Raw genomic sequence first — 20334 nt, forward strand, 5'->3', positions numbered from 1 at the left:
ATAAAATGTCAAGAGTTCATCTGGTCCCATAATCCTTGGTTTCCTGTGCGGCCAACCTGGACTTCCAACAGTCTAGCTCAGAACAGCAGCTTCTTCCAAGTTGTTCCCTCTAATAGAGGACTAAATCATGAGATTTGGGGCTCTTTTTATTTGTCTTCTGCTTTTTTGCCTTTAGGCTTCATATTTTCAAACTTTTCTCCAGAACATTGTAAAAATGAAAGCTGAGATTCTTAACACAATGACTCCAGGAATTAGAGCTTTAAGAAAAACACTGAATATCCCAAGACATGCAATAAAACCCTGAGAGATGGCAACACCAGAAGCTGGAATAGCCATGGCTTTTCTGAATGTACTTGTGTCATTCAGAAAACAACTGAGAAAGCTCACCTGTTTTGTTGCTGCCAGAGGACTTTGAGATTGATTATAACAATAGTAATCTGGCACAGAGATACTACAGTAGTGAGTGTTTAAATACATGTTATAAATTAGCTGAAGCATACATTTTATAAATTCGTCTTATAAAGCAGTGTTTGCATTTCAATACCAAAATTGGGCAAAATTTTGAACAGTCACTTTTTTCATCTCGAGTGGTACGAATAATTTGTATCTAGAGGAGCTGTCCCAAGCATTGGTTCAGACACATGAATTACATTCAGATTATACCCAATTATACAGTAACTAATTTTAAAAGGTGAGAGTTTCTTTTCTAGGGAGCTACAGGAAACATTTCAATTATCTGCTCATTCTCAATGCTGACAATAGCATTTATGTACTGGTTCAGCGATTACTGCCCTAAAACAGTCACTTAACCAAGAGATTTTCCACCTCAATTTTAAATGTAAATGCAATGGTATTGATCCAAATGAAATGGCAGTTTAGGAAAAAAAAGTAAGAGATAGGTTTTCTGGTTATGTTTGTAAATTAGTTGGATATACTAACTCAGGGCAACAGCTCCTGAATTAGAGTTTCATTCTATTACAGAAAACTATCAGAAATTAAGAACACATAAGCAGCAAAGAATCTTGTGGCACCTTATTGTTTACTGTCAATTAATGGAGAAGCTAAACTGGTACACAAAGCCATCACGAGGGAGGATAGGGAACATTGACCTTTTAAAGTAATAGGCCATGCACATTTATGGTGTCACCGGATTTAAAACTCTTGTGTATTTAAGCTGTTAAAACAAGTTCATATAAATCTCTGAAGAATGTCACGACAAGAAGTTTTCTTTGGCTTAGGACTTAAAATGAAACAAGTGAAACTGAGAAAATCTCACCCCACAATTTGTTCCTTCCAACTGCTTAGTAAGATGTTATAAATATATAGTTACAAAGAAATATCAAATACAGAGTTTCATATTAGATCACAGCTGCAAACAATTCAAAGCCATGGGCAGTACACAACAATTAAAGAAAAAAAGCAGGAAGAGAGGAGTAAGAAGAAGAGATGTAGAAACACTCAAAATGCATGCTTACAGTTAACTTACTGTATCAGACCTTGATTCAGAACACCCCAGAAATGGCAAAGACAACATCCAATGCATTTTGGATCATTATTAATAAAGAAAACAAAACAAAAATATAAAGACGAGGAAGAGGTATTGAAGAGAAAGAAACTAGAACATACCAAATCTAGAACAGAGATTGCTGGCACAGCAGTCTGCTGCAGGTAATAAAAGAAGGGAAAAAAGAAAGATGCACAGTGAAAATAAAGGTAAGTTTAGATTTGCACTATGCCAAAAGCATTTCCCTTTTATTTGATACTTCAGCTGTTTTAGAAAGCTATAAAAAGAAGGAACTGAAGAATTTTGGACATTAGATTGCTGAACTGTCTGAACAGCGAAAAACCCAGTGTCCTAACGGTGATAACATTTCAGATTAGATATTCAGACACTTAAAAAACCAAAGCTAATAGTGATCCTAGAGATACTATTTTTATTTGCATCTCTGGCATTATAGATAATGACATACAACAGAAGTGCAGACATTCTCTTTAAAAAAGAGCAAGCAAACAGCTATAGTCTCTGCAGGAAACTTTTTACATGTTATAATTCAGGCTAGGATTGTGTAAAGCCACTAATGTTCTAAAATGTTAGAAAACCTCACTGACACAAATATTTTAAAATTCATCCCTTATGGAGAAGAATGATATAACGTTATGCAATACAGCTGGCTGCTCAACCCATTAATGATGTGGTTTTTTAAGCCAAGTGATAATAAAAATGTTAACACAGACTTTTTTGTGCAAATAGCAGTTTTATATGGAATTTTATGCCCATAGGTAACTGCTTATGTGTTACAATCACAAAGTTACCAACACCAGCCAAGGATATATTTATTTAGCCTTTCCTTTCATCAGTTTGCAAGTGTGGGGTATCCATTGCTTCAAAATAGTAAAAGTTAGCCATAGGGTAAAAGGAAAGCAACAGACTCTAGCAAGGGCATAAAGATTAAGTTTAAGAATTAGTGTCAATGGAGTTAATACAAAGCCAAAGGTCAACTCTTAGGACAAGTAGCAGTAAAGATGCTCAACAAACTAAGGAACTAGTTTATAAGTCCTTCCAAGCAAAACTCTCAACCTGCAAATTCAGTATTCCTGGGGTTATGATTCATAAGAAAAAGATTTGTTTCTATATGGAAACAGTTTCTCAGTGAAGGCAGAAAGGGCAGAATAACTTTGAGAGCATACTTTAACAGCTGTAAATATCAGGGGCTTTCACCACAAAAGCAGCCAAATAAGAGCTATCAGAGAGTTAGAATAAAACAAAGATACTGAAGAAAAACTGCCCTTTTTTGTCCCCTCCCCAAAGACCTTCATTTTTATCCTCCACAAATAAAACTGCCAGAGCATACACCAGGCATCAACTTGTGTACGTTACTTTGAGGGAATTGCAGTCAATGACTACCTCTTCCCCTATCTAGGGGGAAGGGACAGTCATTTCTCCGAAGGAAAAGTTTTACAGCCAGGGAAAAAGATTTTGCTCTCATCTTTGCAGTTAGTCGCTTTGCACTTTTATAATACACCACTTAACTGGCCAAACCAAGGTAGTTCACAACATTTTTCTTTAGCATTCTGTATATAATGAAAGACAGGGACATTAAGACAGTCTAGTCCTCCTTTATCCTGTGACAATTTCAAATTTCATTTAACCAGTCTACTAAAGAACACAAGTTTAAATGAATGTTTGCTATACTCGTGCCTAGAAAGGATTACCCCCTTTTACCCTTGCTCTTTTTTCAGCCTCCAGCCGTTGCATAATTAGCATGGTATCCACATCATCATCTTCTTCCTCGTCATCATCCTCGTCCTTTTGCTTTGACTCTTGAAGTCGTTTCTGGAACTGCCACTCGAGCATAAGTTTGCGCAGGCGGTCGTTCTCTTCTGCTGTACGATCAAGCTTGTTTTGAAGTTCCTGAATCTCTTTACTCAGCATGTCCACAATGTGCATCTGCTGTTGCTTTTCTAGCTTCTCCTTAGCATCCCGTTTCCAGGGATCAGGAGACAAGCTATCACTGGAGGACAGTTCTTCTTTGCTGATGGTGATGTACTGCAGATCCCTTCGTTCGATGGTTCGGGGTTGCTGTTGGGGCTGTAGCTCTCGAATGACAGTGTCCTGGGACCTCTGCAGTGTTGAAGGCTTTTCTGGTTTCACCTGCTGCACAGAAACAGGAGAAACCATAGGCTGAGCAGCAGGAATTAGTGGCTGAGTACGCATCTGGCCCAATTTCCTTTCCTGCTCACGACGCTTCCTCTCTCGCTCTTCCTCTAGACGCGCTTTTTCCTTTTCATACCACCGCTGATGCTCCTCTCTTTTTTTACGTTCTGCAGTAGCTAGCGTTCCTAGCTGGTTTGGAGGGGGAGGTGGAGGCAGAGGCAAAGGCAAATCCATTTGCAGTCCATCAAAATCAGCTGCATAGTGCACTGGTGGAGGAGGGGGAGGGGGAGGAAGGTCTGTTCTGATGGGTTGGGAAACTGCCACTGGTGTTGGCTGATTGATAGCAGGAGTTTTCCAACGGCCAGGTCCACTTTTGGTTAAACAAGAACCAGGGGAAATAGATTTGGAGGAGTGGTTCAGATGCTCTTGGCTGGATGTGCTGGAATCCACAGACGAATTCATCCATGGATCACTGTCTGACTTTCGATCAATGTACTCTATATCCTTTCTTATAACCACCTCCAGACGATTCCCCTCTGGTTGGAAAACTTTATCATCTCGAAGTTCTTCCTGGGAATGAGCTGCACGCTGGAAAAAATAAAATAAAGTATGTATATTAGTTAATCTGTATGTAATAAAATTTATATCCAATAAAAAACACTAATGGATAACAAAAATGCATTTCTACAAGACAAAAAAGGCTTATCAATACAATTACATCTTTTTGGTAAAGTAGAGAACCTTCAGAACTAGCAAGTTTCTCAAGAATTTTATGTCCGCAACACCACAAAAATCACTGAGCCTTTAAACCATGAAAGCCTAGGAAGACTTTGTAAGCTCTGAGGCAGAACTGTCAAGCTACACTGAGGGAATGATGAAAACAAAGCAGAGCTCACGCCAACAATCTTCCCCATCTCACACAAGTTCTCAGGGCTATCCCTATCAGCTCTTACCCACTTACACACACATTGGCAGCCTCCAACAGTAACTCAAGTGCAATAACTCTCCAGTCCAGCCTATTGCTGGGCTGGCAAACATTTTTCTTTCATGAACATAGACACACAAACCAAGAGTGCTGAGGGAAGGGGGAAATCATCCACCCCCAATTGGGGGCATTCTCCCCTCTCTTGCCACTGAGAGAATCATTCGGGGTAGAGGATGTGGGAGCTTAGATGCCCCACCTTACTCAACTACCTCACAGGAATATTAAGCATGTATTAGTTTGTACACTTACAGCATTTTAAAAGATGTCACACACTAACTACTATTACTGCATAGAAAGTGGGAATTCAATTGGATGTGAAAAATATTCAAACATGATTAGGCTGATGAAATCTATTTAAATATTTTATTTTTTCTTGAAGCAAATATTCATATTTTTGAGGATTAGAACATTTTCAATATGGACAAAGAACGTACAGACTTTCCATAAGTGACACTGGAGGAGAGTACAATGCAAAATTCTCCATGCGGCCCAACCAGTGACCTTAATTAACTATGAACTAGAAAGAATGCCTTGTTTGGGATGAAAGGGTGTATTTTTTATGCTCTATTAGTTCTGTAGCTCTGAACACACAGTGACTTGTGTCAGAAGCACTGGGAAGATGCACCTAGCCCAACAGTTTGCTAATAACTTATGTACTTAGATGATAAAAAACAGGCATTTTAAGTCAGCCATTAGTTACTGCAACTTTCATGACCACGGCTTCAAATATAATTTACATGAAACTGCTCCTTACAAGTGAATAACTACTTAATTTGACAACAAAAAAATAAGCAGAAGAGATCATTCACTAAAATGATTTTACAATAATGAAATTATTCTTAAACAGAAAAAAGATGCTTTTTAAAACAAAAATAAAATCCTATAGAAACAATGCTTGTGGATTTCATTAAAAAGTAATCGATGCTGTGAAATTTTTAAAACTGATTTTAACAATGAAATTTAAAAGCATTGATAGATATGTGTTGTGAAAACCTAACATATACTTTTCAAGTACTTGTGAAAAAGCAACTCCCAGCCATTTGCTTTAGTAAAATGCATTTTTCCTGGCCGAAACAGAACTCCAAGCTGCAACTCAAGGTCAATACCTATCATCAGCTTTCTAAATGTGGGGTATTTAGGTACTGGTGTTTAGCTAAAATATTTTTATAGCAATTAGCCATAATATGATGTGTTAATTTCCATCTTAAACCCTCATCGAATAAAATGAACAATGGGTTTGCGTTCTAAATTCTTAACAACTGTGAAAACTGGAACTGTGTTATAGGCACCAACTGCACATCAGCACAATCATACTAAGGATTTACCTATAATCCTTTCTCAAGTCATTATTGCATTGACTTCAGTGGCAATATTGGCATGAGTGAGGATTACTCACAACTAAGGTTTCCAGAGTCAATTTCCTACTTTTTTTGTAGGATTGCTACCTCAAGAATCAAGAAAGAAAAGCTTTTCAAAAACTACATTCGATTTTAGCACCCAATTCTTAATCTTTTCTGTGCTTATTATGAATGCTAAGGGACTCTGTATGGTGTTTTTACAGAGGAAGATGGTGGGTGGGCACTACTAGTGTGGGAGAGGGAAACCCTGGTTCAATTCCATGGTCCACCGCAGATTTCCTGAGGCATTGGGCAAGTCTATCTGTGCCTCAGTTTCTCCATCAACACAATAGAGAATTATAGCTCCATCTCCTAGGAGTATTGTGAGTATACATTAAATATTGTGAGAATGTAAGACTCCGTGGTAAATGGTTTCCATAACAGTACAACTGATGCACTGTTTTTATAACCAGAGGCACAGTTTACAAGTGACTGAAGTAAATACATTTCACTATAGATCTTGGATTGGGTTTGAACTACAGATATCTCTCTGCTCCACTTAAAAAAAAAAAAACCAACAACAACAACAAAGCTACACACAGGCACTGGGATCTGTCTATTTAAGACTTCTTGTGGAACTGGCACCTTAGTTTGCTTTTCATAAAAATATTGATTGTTTTGAAAGAGAAAACCTAATATTTTGTATTTCTTTGTCTTCAGCAAACAGAAGGGAAGGTTTTTAAATTCGTGACAGACTTCTAACCTGCATTGCAGCACTAATTGAGTGATTACTCTCCGTCTGGATCTGTGGTTTGTCTTCATAATTTGGCCACTGATTCTGAGCAGGACCCATTCGATCCTGGGATTTTGAAGCTGGGAATGTGAAATATTCTCTGGTATAGGTTTGTGTTGGTATAGGATAAGCTTCAGGTCTTGGTGGCAGTGTCTGCTCCTGTAGAAGACAGAATAGGTTAAAACTTATCTATCATACAGATTTCTGCAGATTTTATTTTATTTGAACTTCTAATTTCTTTTTTAACAAGTATATTTTTAGGCATTGTTCTTAATCCCAGCTTCAACCAAATAAATATGATTCTAAGATTTTCTAAGAACAATTAAATATAAACTAGTAACTATGATTCAGGGTTTGAATGCTCTGGAACTAAATGCACAATGCTTACAGCATAAATTTATTTATAATAATCAAAAATTCAAATAGCAATGCAATAACCACAATTTTGTGACAATTTCTGTTGCTGACTGAACAGTGGCAAATAAAGCAACAGTGAAGAAGAATAAATACAAATAATTGAACAGTGGCATTTTATTAAAAACGTTCAATAAAAACCTTAGCTTAACCCAAGCACACTACTGCTATTGAAATTTAAGTGATGTTAACAGCCAGTCCTTTTCTTGCCACTTCTGACCTCGGTACAAAGATTCCCAGTAGAGACTGAAGTTATCTTGGTGGTCGTTCCAGCAGCATAAGCATTCTTCCCTCCAGGGCTTGGTGGCTGATCTATTAGAGAGTTGAAGTAAACATTGTTAAACATCAGTAACAGAAATTTGTCATATGTAATAAAACAAACCAATTAAACGTCATAATGTGGCAATAAAGCATTAATTACATTAGTTGTAATTGCTCTTTAATGAATGACTTTCTCCAAATTTTGTTGCAGTTATTACTGTCAGTATTTCAAATGTAGTCTACATTTTAATCAAGTCATCTTCCTGCTTTTAGATTTCAAAGACTACTAATAATTTGCATGAAAAAAATTATTCTTAAAAAGAACAGAAGTGAAGTTTAGCTTACTTGCTACATTGGGACTGGAGCGGTGATCAGCTCGATTCTTCATCAGTCTGTCATCCCCTGACAGCTTCTTTGGTTCATTATACTCTGTCCAAGGCAGCTGAGGGCTCTCAGGTGACCCATTTTGAGCAGAATTATTATACAGCTCAAAACCTTCACTCTTTGGTCGGGGTTTACCTGTGCCACGGCGGTCCGAAACTGCAACAGATTACGACCTTTAAAATTTTTGTTCTTATCCACTTGAACAACTGTTTCCTATTTTAGTCTTGTTTTAAAAAAGGTTACTTAACTTTAATAGCTAAAATGAATCTTCTAGTAAAACATGCTGGATTTTAAAAGTTAGAATTCTTCATATACACAATCCTATTCTGTTATGCTGAGAGTTCAAGATTCCTTTGATTTACAGGCTTCAAAAAGGTTTTTGAAACAAAGACATCATAATATTTGGCAAAGCCAGATGCACTTTTACTGAAAGAAGTCTCTTGATTAATCTGAAAGGCTTATGGTGTCTGGGGTCGTGATGTAAACTGCGATAAAGAAAGTTTATTCTTTTAACTCTTTCCTTCCTATATTGCAGCATTCTTTAATAATTTTTATAAAGCTCTCATACTATAACTTAATCAAAATTTATATAAAATTGACACATGGTCATTAAAACACCTCCCCTGAAAGAAATTTTTGACTTATATTGGGGGAGAGGGAAGCAATTATTTGGAAAAAAATACCAAAAAATACCAAAGAAAATCCTAGCTTTTAAAGGATCAGATATAGAAATTAACAACTGTCATTTCAACATGATTCTCAGTGAAAATCAATGACCAAACATGGCCCAATGCCTTCTGTTTTGTTTTAAAATTATTTTACTGGTAATCCCAAGTATCACAGCATGTTTGCAATCAGTGTTCTTTTGGAGAGGGAGAAAAAGTGAATTGAATTCTTGGTCCGTTTGTGAATTTTGTGTATTCCATTTATTTAGATTTTAAATTCTGCTTACTCTTAAATAAATTATATAGTATTTGTACTTAAGTGTTGATAACACATTTACTTATGATTAGAACTGTGTCTGTACTATAATTTTAAACAATGGTTATAACTGAGCTCACTCCTTGGTAAGAGAAGTTGCATTGCCATTCCACGGATTCTACATCTGTTTAAAATGTAAACTTTTGGGTATAAAATACTAAACCACTGCTATTAGCAGGAACATATGTATATATGTTTTCTCCACCTCTTCACATTACTCCCAGAAACACATGCGGAAGTCTTTATGAGATGAATTATGTAACTCATGCACATTACAGGAGTAAAATGCTACATCTTCTAAGTGTTCATATTTCATTGTGGATTGTTGAGGGATTATTTCTCCCTTTCACCAGTGTTGGGGAAAGGGCCTAAATTTGCAGTACTGTCTTATGAAAATGTTAAATCAGTTATTTATTTTACCTCTTTGCATCATTGGGGATGGCTGGTTAAGCAGGGTTGCCAGACCATGGTAAATTGCTCCTTGTTTTGCTACTTCTAGGGTGACTACAGAACCTGTTCTTGTCATGAGCTCTGCTGCCCTGTGTCAGGAGTCAAACAGAAGAGAACTAAGCACAGCATTATTTAAAAGTAATCTCCATACAATTCTTTTTAGGTCATTGTTGCTAAATCAAGCATTCAACAATATTTTCTGTTTCACCACAGCATTTCTTTTCTATTCAGCTTCACACTTCAGTCACTTATCCTCTTTGGACAATTAGAAAATAGCATCTAGAGGACGTATGAATATAAAATGGGGAAAGTATGCAGGCAGTTACTATTACTAATTTCCACAGTTCAATGCCAGATGTCAAAAATCAAGACAAAAGCTAGGACCAGTTTGCTTAAAAGATTTTTTACTTTGAATGAGAATATACACTTTAAGAATTTAATACAACAAGGTATCTACATGGATACCTGTATCACTATAGCAATATTTGTTCTGAACATACTAAAATAATGGAGTGATGAACTTTTGTTCCTGAGGCTATATGGAACCAATATAAAAACCAAGACAGATATATCCGTAAGTCAAACTAATATTTCTGTCCCAAAACTAACCAAGCCCTTCGTTCACTGCACACGCACACTCACTCTCTCTCTCTATTTTTACAAAGAGTATTCGCTTCCTCAACTCACAAACTGAAAGCAATACTGTACCTTTCTTGGGACAGACCCACTAAACTTCGACCATCCACGCTGAGCAACTGATCCCCTGCAGCAAGCCGACCATCCTAATTACATATTCAAAAAAAAAAAACCACACTTTATATACACAAGCCTTACATGGGCTTAATCAAGATAAATGTAAATACATTTTATTAGTCCAATGAAGAGAATTACAGATGTTTTTATTGAAGTATCTCTAAATTTGACTATTTGATAGATTTTAACAACTTTAATATTTACAAACATTACTAACCACATCTGCAGCACCTCCTTTTACCACAGACTTGACATAGATTCCAAGTTTATCTTGACCTGCACCCTGCAGATAAAAAGACATTTATGAGGTCATATTTAAATCTTCTCTTTTGTAAGAAAGTACTCCATGAATCTGAATCTGTTACATTAATATATCAACTCTGACATCTCATTATTTTAAAACTTCCTCAACTTACAAAACCAGTGATATGGAAAAAGTTCACATCTTCATGACACCAAAGAAAGCAAGAAAAGGTGTTAATATTAGGTCTCTGGAAACTGTAGCAACTAGCGTACAGACAAAGGTTATTTGGTTTCATGATAATCAAAAGACTAGGAATAATCCAACAAGAAAACAGGTTTATTAAACCAGCGCTTAACAGTTAACTTTTAATCCCTTTTTAATGAAAGGATTTGTAGTTTTATAGGTATATTTATTAATTCAATACAAGGACCTGGTTGTATCCTCAATATCCCATGGTACACCAAAGCATTACACTGCTACCCTGGCCATCTGGCTGGTGAAACAGAGAGCAGTTTGGAGGTGACTTATTTAACCTTGACATGACAAAGAAAAGGAAGAAAAAGTTCTTTGGGGCTGAATCCGTCTTTCACTACATATCTGTAAAGCATCTATCACAATGGGGCTTCTAGGTGCTAATGTAACACAAATAATAAATAATGGATACAGGAGAAAGGAGATGAAAAAAATTCACTTTCATAGTTGACAGGTCCAAAATTTAGATCTACTGTAAAATGTACAGTTTATTCTTAATGCCACCTTCTTGCTCTCTAAATGTACCTATAAAAAACCTAGAAGACGACATATGTAAGCATACATTAAAGTCATACCGTTGTACAATCATTTCACATGCACTCACCTGCAAGCTACTCTACGCAGCAGATTAATCTAACGTTAGGGGTACCAGCCTCAAAAGTGTCATGCTAAGTGTAATGATGGGAATGTGACATTATTATTTACTACAGGGATCTGTGCCTTTTTTAAATTGCTCTATCAATTGAAGTCTACCAGTGGCATTGCTAGTGAAGTGACAACATATTTTCAGCTGAGATAATACATACATATAATATTCCTCCTCAGAACAACTGGGGAGGGGGAGGAAAGAATGCAGAATGTATGGGGGGAGGGGGAAAGGACATGAGAAGCTTTAGGAGAATGTCAGCACTACCGCCAGCAGACAAGTAAAGGTGGCAATGCAGTATCATGCCACCCTTACTTCTGTGCTGCTGTGCGCAGCACTGCCTTCAGAGCTGGGCTCCCAGCCAGCAGAGACCACTCCCCGTTCTGCCTTCAGAGCTGGGTGGTGGTATATATACTTGTGTAGGAGTGGGAAATAACTACAGACACAAAGAAGGAGAGTGTGACCAAATAAGTTTGAGAACCACTGTTAGAGGGAACACACCTATACTACTTGCCAGCATAAATTAATCTCCACATTTTGATTTATGTATTTGGGATATTTTCGTAGCAGTACTATTTGTGGTATTTCCTGCTTAAAAAAAAAAGATTCTACAATGATTAAGCCACTTTCATTTTAACTTCAAGCCAATCATGCTAAAAACTCAATTTAACAGGTTTTTTTTTGGGAGAGGTGGAGGAGGACTGGATATGTATTAATGAAAACAATAAAGTGGAGTTAACTCAAGTTGATCCAAGTTTCTCTTGTTCTAGATTTCACAAATTCTCAAACACATTCAAGATAATTCTTCTGAACTCTGAAATATTCAAATTACTAGCTGATCCTAATTACGTCAAGTTTATTTTGGTCCTTACTCCCAATAATGCTTTTTTTTAAAAAAAAAATCTGGACTAAGTACTAAAAAATAATATAGAAAGCAATAAATAATGTCTTGATTGAATGATTGGAAACAAAGGAATATTTTCTATACACCACCTAGAGCCATATAAATATTCACTTTAAAAGCAGTCAACTATACATTTGTGCAAGAGTAACCTTTAAAGTTTAAAAAGCAATCACTTGCTCAATTGGCACTAAACTCACTGCTCCTTCCCCAAACAAGCGTTTTGCAGTCTATACATTTTGGCAGTTGCAAAGCATCACTACCATGTGCAGAGGTATCCTTCTTAAAATTTTGTAGCTGAATTCATAATAAGAGATTGAACACTGATTACCCTCTTCAGGGACTTATCAGAAAATACACAAGATGAGAAAAAATTAAAATAGATTTTTCTAAAACAAAAAGATACCAGATTTTGAGAAACTCACACAAACTATTTGAGATAATGCAAATAATAAAGAATGAAAGACTGTATGTAAAACAGGTATGGTAATTAAACTAAGTAATGTTATCAGACTGATAATGAAAGAGAATTTGACCTATGCACTGCAGCATAAATGAAGCTAAGCATTCTATTGTGTGTTGGTTATTATACCAAGTCTCTCAACTTTGAGCACCAAGAGTCAAAGTTGAAGCAAAATTTTGCACAGCATTAAGATGTTCATCTCTCCTACAGTGCACACTGATTACAATTCTAGTCTGCGTTCTTAGATAACCTGCATAAATACGGACTTTTATGGATAAAGTTTCACATACAAAAGAATGTAGTTTACATTATAAAAATGCTTTACAGCGTATATACAGAAATCACTTCATCCACTACTGAAATACAGGAGCCATCTAACAGCACCAGCAACACTATAATGGGCAAGACATCTTATACTGCTCCCTGTACCTCTGTGGTATCTGAATGGCATGTTCACCGTATGTGAAGAACTCCAGCTGAAAGTAAAGGTGATTTTTTTTTAAAAGTTCATGATTTTTAGAGTTTAGCAGAGTTATGAATTTAAGATACCAGCTAATTTAAGCTCACAAAGCAATCACCCTATGGGCTTGTCTACATCAGAAAGTTGCAGCGCTGGTGAGGGAGTTACAGCGCTGCAACTTAGGAGGTGTACACATCTGCAGGGCACCACCAGCGCTGCAACTCCCTGTTTGCAGCGCTGGCCGTACTCCCGTTTTGTCTCGGGTGTAGAGGATCCAGCGCTGGTGATCCAGCGCTGGTAATCAAGTATAGACACTTACCAGCGCTTTTCTTGACCTCCGTGGAATAAGCAGGTATCCCAGCATACCTGAGGAAGCCTCTGGTAATCAAGCTGGTCTCCTTCCCCGGTTTGCTCTCGCGTTCCCCGAACCCCGAGCAAGCAGGTCTCCTTCCCTGCGGTTTGCAGGGTGGTTCGGTGAACGCGAGAGCAAACCGCGGCGAAGCTGGTCTCCTTCCCCGGTTTGCTCTCGCGTTCCCCGAACCCCGAGCAAGCAGGTCTCCTTCCCTGCGGTTTGCAGGGTGGTTCCGGGAACGCGAGAGCAAACCGCGGCGAAGCTGGTCTCCTTTCCCGGTTTGCTCTCGCGTTCCCCGAACCCCCGAGCAAGCAGGTCTCCTTCCCTGCGGTTTGCTGGGTGGTTCGGCGAACGCGAGAGCAAACCGGGGAAGGAGACCAGCTTCGCCGCGGTTTGCTCTCGCGTTCACCGAACCACCCTGCAAACCGCAGGGAAGGAGACCTGCTTGTTCGGGGAACGCGAGAGCAAACCGCGGCGAAGCTGGTCTCCTTTCCCGGTTTGCTCTCGCGTTCGCCGAACCACCCTGCAAACCGCAGGGAAGGAGACCTGCTTGCTCGGGGGTTCGGGGAACGAGAGAGCAAACCGGGAAAGGAGACCAGCTTCCCCGTGGTTTGCTCTCGCGTTCCCCGAACCTCCCTTGAAGCCGCCCAACAGCGCTGCAGTGTGGCCACATCTAACACCACTTGCAGCGCTGGTTGCTGTAAGTGTGGCCACTCTGCAGCGCTGGCCCTATACAGCTGTACTAATACAGCTGTAACAACCAGCGCTGCAAAATTTTAGATGTAGACATGGCCTATGTCTGACCTATAGGTCCTAATACTCAAAGGAAACCTGCACAACACTTTCAAAAGATGAGCCTGAGCGCTTCAGTTCATAACTCTGTTAGACACTAAAAATCATGGAGTGAAGAGAGACTGGATTTATGGCTTATTACAACAAGCTGTAACACACTAACCCCGCCTCTTTTTGGCCTATGACCGCAGAGGTGTTAAAAGACCACTCTACCTTGACTGGTCCCTTAGAAAAGAGGTTCCCAAACTGTGGGCTGGGGTCCAAAGGTGGACCACAACACAGTCCTGGGTGATCTGCCATCAGGGGCAGAGTTTCCGGGAGGGAGGGAACAAGGTGAGCAGCGCCGACAGGCACTCTGTGCGTCCAGATCAGTTTCCCCATGTGGGTTATGTATCAGCCGCCATGCCCCTTGGTCTCAGGTTGGTGTAGTTCTTGGTGTCCGCGAACCACTGGGTGCCAATGGCCACAGTGACCGTATAGGACAGCTAGGCCCAGCCCAACCTTGCACATACACAGCCACAAGGAGCGAAACTGTCCCCACTATGTCAACTAGGAACTGACCATATGGACAGACCGTCCCTGCACACCTGAGCTACACCCCTCCCAGCACAAGCCCCTAACTACCCCCTTCCTGCCCACAGCCCCTAGCTACCCCCTGCCTGCACCTTGAGCTGGTTGAAAATTGAAATTAAGATCAGGTTGAGCCTCACTAACGTATGTCCCTAGCTGGAAAAACTGTGCAAGGAGAAGCAGGCACATCCATCCCATTAAGATGACTTCTGGTCTATAAGTTATTACATATTTATACTTACGTCTGATTTTTTTCTAAATAGAGAATAGGGTTGGGTCTTTACTTAGCACAGAAATTCAGATTTTACACTAAAAAAGTTGAAAATACAATATAGTGTTCAAAGTTGGACACATTTTGTTTTAAATTCAACCAACCCACAATTTTTAAAACAATTTTGTTAACGTTGTGTTGCTTATTGTTCAGTTTTACGCAAAATTGTGTTTTCCTTGTTTGAACACATTTTGCTCTCAACTTTTTTTTAAAGTGTAGTTTTACTAAAACTGTTTGGTTTCAAAGATCTTGAAGCATTTCTTCAACTGCATATTGCTAGGGATTTCTATAATTGCAATTGTTAACATTAAAATGAAAGGAAACGTCCATTGTTTATTTACAGTGCCATAGTTTGTATGTATGTAATGATTAAAATTAATAGTTTTCCTCAAGAAATGTTAACAGTGGAGTACCTATTACAACTGCACAGGTAGACCTCAGGGGAAAAAAGTTTGGGAAGCCCTGCCTTACACTATGTGCCCACTATTTACACTAAACAATCTGTTCCACCTTGCATTTAACTGTGATGCTCAGAATACCTTTCCCAGATCTGAAGAAGAGCTCTCTGTGGCTCAAAAGCTTGTCTCTCATCAACAGAAGTTGGTCCAATGAAAGATATTATCTCACCCAACTTGTCTCTTTTATATGCTTCCTATTTAAACAAGACATTCTCCTAGCACTTAATTTATGCACAATAAGGATTACAAATTTTGTAAATCAATGGCTTAGAGAGGATGATAACCTTTGAGCACTCATTTTGGACAGTATGACCAAGTCATTTTCTGATCTATATTATTCAAATATAAAGAAAAGATAGTCTTAATTCAGCTTTTAGCTGGCTGAAAATCTATATTAAGTACAATACTGATGCTGTCCATATTATGTTCTTAAAATTAGAACAGATGCAAGTTCAGAAGAAACAGAATAGGATTTTTACAAATGTGTTTCACAGGAGGAAGTACTGGATAGAGAATAGGCCTGCTAATAAGTGAGGATGTGGATTAAATTAACATAGAAATGGCTAAGGCACTAAATTTCTCTGTTATATATCTAAGAAACAAAAGTTTGAACAATTGGGTAATAATGAAAACCTTTTAACAGCTATTACTAAAAAGTGGGTAAAGGAATAAATGGGGTAGAAGAGAATGTGACAAATGTAACATTTGAATTTTAGCAAATCACATGGACTGAAAACTCACAGAAAGATAATTTAATCATAAACAGTGTCAAATTGGGAAAGGGAATTTAGTAGGAGATAAAGAGGGCAGGTACCGATTAATTCAACATAGTTATTAATCTGGAAGAGGAAGCAGACAGCAAGTAAATAAAGTTTGCAAGTAATGCCACACTGGGATAATTTGCCCCAGTGAGAAAAGACAAATACAAAAGACACCTAGTGAGATTAGAAAATGGACACACCAAATGAGACTCACCTTGGAAGAATACAAGCTAATACAACAGAGTAAAATCATTCAACACAAATATTTAATATGAGAGAAATCTAGAAATGAGCTCTGCTGAGCAAGTTTTATGGTTGACAGTGACAGCAAATTACATGCAATGACTACATATATGCAGTCCAAAATTACATCAGCCCTTTTTACTACCATCATATTGCAAACTCACATCATACGATTTCCTCTTTGTTCTAGTCTTCACTACCAAGTTTTAACATATTAAAACACAAGCACGAAAGGCTGAGTTAGCTAACAATGCTAGCCATGACTCTGCAGTCAACACAGATAAGTCACGTTCAGTCTCATTCCGGCTATTCAGTTAAGCACTTCTGTCTAGCATCACAGTTAACATAACTTCAAAGTCATGTTTTAACATACCATGTTTTGGAAGCCCTCTAGGGCCAAGGTGTGACTACATCTGGAATACTGCACCTATTTCAGAGAAACTCATTACTAACAATAAAGACAAATTGGAGGGGGTGCAAAAATGATACAGAAACTATTTGGGGATAAACAGACTGATTTATGAAGGGAGAATATTAACAGACAGACCAGTTAAATGGGGATTTGGGAAAAAAGGAACGTAACAGTCTTGAGATATCTGAAGAATCTAAACCAAGCAAGGAGAATATGGTAGTACAAGAGAGTGACAGCTAGGAATAATGGTGTTAATCTAAAGGAATACTCAAGAATAGCAGAAAATACAGTGAGATTTATTAATAAAACTGTAAATTAGACTCCTAAGTGAAGTCACAGAAATTGCACCATTTGGGACACTTTAAACTAGACTGACCACAGAACTAGAAAATACAGCATATGGAATAATTCACTCTGCTTTTGCAGCTGAGAGAATGGTAGTGGGTTGATCACCTCTCTATTCGTTATAGTGATGGTGATTGGACCTTGAATTAGCTATCCAATCACCAATAAGATCTTAAAGGCAGGCACAGAACAGAAGTCTAAACTTATTTCCCTCTGGGCTCTGTGTTGCTGGAATAAATATCCAAAAGAATAAGGTGAGGGTCACGGGCTCCAACTTCTAGTGGGAGTTATTATTCCCAAAGCTTCCAAAGCTGATCATTTGAGGGTGATGGATACTTAGCCAGGGGGAGCTACGGCTGTCATTATGTTTAAAAATCGGTGTGCAAAGTGGTTGGCTCAGGCAGCCACAATAATACCCCAGTACAGTGCATCAAAGTGAGACTGCATACTTTATGTTCAGTTAAGAAGATGGTAGTGAGGACAAGTGTGCATTCCTAAGGTCATTTGCAAGGAGTATCTCTACCCCTCAGGCACTAGTAACTTGTCTTGATATTCTGGAATTGGAAAAGGTTCAGAAAAGGACAACAAAAATTATTAGGGGTATGGAATGGCTTCCATATGAGAAGAGATTAATAAGACTGGGACTTTTCAGCTTGGAAAAGAGACGGCTAAGGGGAGATATGACTGAGATCTATAAAATCATTACTGGTGTGGAGAAAGTAGATAAGGAAGTGTTGTTTACTCCTCATAACAAAAGAACTAGGGGTCACCAAATGAAATTAATAGGCAGCAGGTTTAAAACAAATAAAATGAAGTATTTCTTCACACAACGCACAGTCAATCTGTGGAACTCCTTGCCAGAGGATGTGGTGAAGGCCAAGATGATAACAGGGTTCAAAAAAGAACTAGATAAATTCATGGCAGATAGGTCCATCAATGGCTATTAGCCAGGATGGGCAGAAATGGTGTCCCTAGCCTCTGTTTGCCAGAAGCTGGGAATGAGCGACAGCGGATGGATCACTTTATGGTTACCTGTTCTCTTAATTCCCTCTGGGGCACCTGGCACTGGCCACTGTTGGAAGACAATACTGGGCGAGATGGCCCTTTGGTCTGACCCAGTAGGGCCATTCTTATGTTCCTAATAAAACTCTGCAATGGCACAGATCAAACACGTGGTGATCATTTCACTGGGTCCGGTGTTGTCAGCAGATGGACTAGATGACTTAACAGAGTTTTCTCAACTTTAATTTCGGTATTTCTATGGTTAGAACTAAACATTATGAGAAATACTATGGAAATTTTTTTCCAGATGTCAGAAGAAAGGTACAGAAAGCTAGCATTAGACAGTCTCAAACATGTGAACTTAGGAATCTGTATAATATATTTGCATATGCAGGTACTGTAGCTAAACCTGTATTTCTGCAGATAATTAATGGCAATGCTTTGTTGCTACAAGTTTTAGACAACTATTGTTTGCCTATACCTGTTCAGCTTCACACACCTTGCTTTCTATTCAGTTAAAAATGCCAGTAAAACTGGTAAAGCTAAGAATTATGCTTGATTACAGGGTGCAAAATATTAATGCACACATGAATTGTAACTACACTATGTTAACTGTATTAACATCTACTTTAGTTTACAGGAAATATATTCAAATTTTACAAGTGACTTGAGTGAGGACTTGAAGATTTCTGTTTTAACTCCATGGCATCTTTCAACGGTTTGAGAATTCACATGCTTAGTACTCTGGGGAAACAGCTTTAAAATAAGAGATATCTAAATTTTCCAATTATTATGTAACTGAAACATCTGAAGTTGTTACTGAGCCCAGTTCTCCAATCATTCCCTGAATATTATTCCCACTGAAATGGTTGAAAAGATCAGGCTTACGTATCAAGTCAGAAGTCCAGAAGGCAAAAAAAACTTTGTTAATCAGAAGTCAGAGTGGGCACTCTGCCTTTTTGCTAATGACAATCATGAACGTTATCTACAGGAAATATATATTTCACAAAACATAAGAAAGCACTCCAAAAGATGATAAAGAAAATAACACCACAATATTTTAAAAAGTGAGCAGAATAATTGGTATGCACTCTGCACATGATTCAGCCATGGGAATAAAACTGTTCTTGTCATGGAGAATTTTTTTTTTACAACCTATTTGGGAAGGAAAGCAGGAATGATATAGAAAGGAACGTAGATATAAGAGCAAAACACATTGGCTAAATTAATTTTTTTATAATGAAAAGCTATGCTATTTGAAATAGATTTCTGAAAGGATTAATCACAAAACTTTTGCTTGGAGTAAGCCTGGCCCTAAAATAAGTGATCTGAAGAACAGTTTAAAACAAGCCTTATTTTATTACATTTAATTTAGATTAATCTGAAATGGCAGACAATCAATTTACTCAACTGAATTGATAATTACAATCTTACTTCCTTTCATGATGCTTCGTAAATGAGGATATTGTAATATAGAAGAAAAAAACATAAGGAAAATCTTTGTATGTGTATCTTTGGATTAGATTTTTTGTGCATTATAGTAACTGAGCATATTTTCAGGAATACAAAATAATCTGTGTAACTAGAACATTTTAGCAAACCAATATAACTTCTGCTCTATGATAAAAGAGTCCAGGCTCAACAGTTATATTTTTACTCCACAATTCCCATCACCCCCAAAACAGTAGTATTCACTGGTGTCATCAAGACTAATTCTCATTTTCCAGTCTCTGTAAGCTTATACAGAAGATTAGAAGGTTTATAAACATCCTTAAAGGCAAGTTTATGCAGTAGGATCAGTCTCAGCCTGACTTGTCTGGCAAGCAGTAAGACTAAAAGTATTTAAATAAACTACATTTATAAGCATTCTAAGAGTACACCAGTTTACTAAAACACTCCAGCTGGTTTACATATGCACTCACTATGAAGTATAAAGGAAAGGCTTCTGAAAAACCAAACACCCACATTCCCCAAAAGTTGTATGATTTCACAGGTCAGCCTTGGTCAAGAATAAGCATATACATCTGCTTATCTATGTACAGAACATGTTGTAAGCCTGACATTTTTTAATTTGCCATCAGTTCAGGAGAATGGGGGGAAACAACTCAGTAACTACTGATTATACATTTAAAATGAGGACAAAAATCTC

At 37.9% G+C, this 20334-nt stretch overlaps 1 protein-coding gene across 25 annotated transcripts in view; it reads right to left on the reverse strand.

Annotated features, from left to right (window-relative positions):
- Positions 1 to 20334, reverse strand: part of AFDN (afadin, adherens junction formation factor) — a 214021-nt gene that overhangs the window by 18852 nt on the left and 174835 nt on the right. For 14 of the 25 annotated variants that reach the window (XM_050949007.1, XM_050949005.1, XM_050948997.1 and 11 more), the window contains 7 exons: positions 10231 to 10296; positions 9969 to 10042; positions 9231 to 9349; positions 7791 to 7985; positions 7405 to 7496; positions 6741 to 6929; positions 3224 to 4243 (listed from right to left, as the gene is read on the reverse strand). In XM_050949007.1, coding sequence (XP_050804964.1) covers positions 3224 to 4243; positions 6741 to 6929; positions 7405 to 7496; positions 7791 to 7985; positions 9231 to 9349; positions 9969 to 10042; positions 10231 to 10296 — 1755 coding nt within the window. Of the gene's footprint in view, positions 1 to 1626; positions 1663 to 3223; positions 4244 to 6740; positions 6930 to 7404; positions 7497 to 7790; positions 7986 to 9230; positions 9350 to 9968; positions 10043 to 10230; positions 10297 to 20334 lie in introns of all 25 variants that reach the window. The other 11 variants (XM_050948994.1, XM_050948986.1, XM_050948992.1 and 8 more) reach the window with 1 other exon arrangement.

Source organism: Gopherus flavomarginatus, chromosome 4 (assembly GCF_025201925.1).
Source record: "Gopherus flavomarginatus isolate rGopFla2 chromosome 4, rGopFla2.mat.asm, whole genome shotgun sequence".
NCBI lineage: Eukaryota > Metazoa > Chordata > Testudines > Testudinidae > Gopherus > Gopherus flavomarginatus.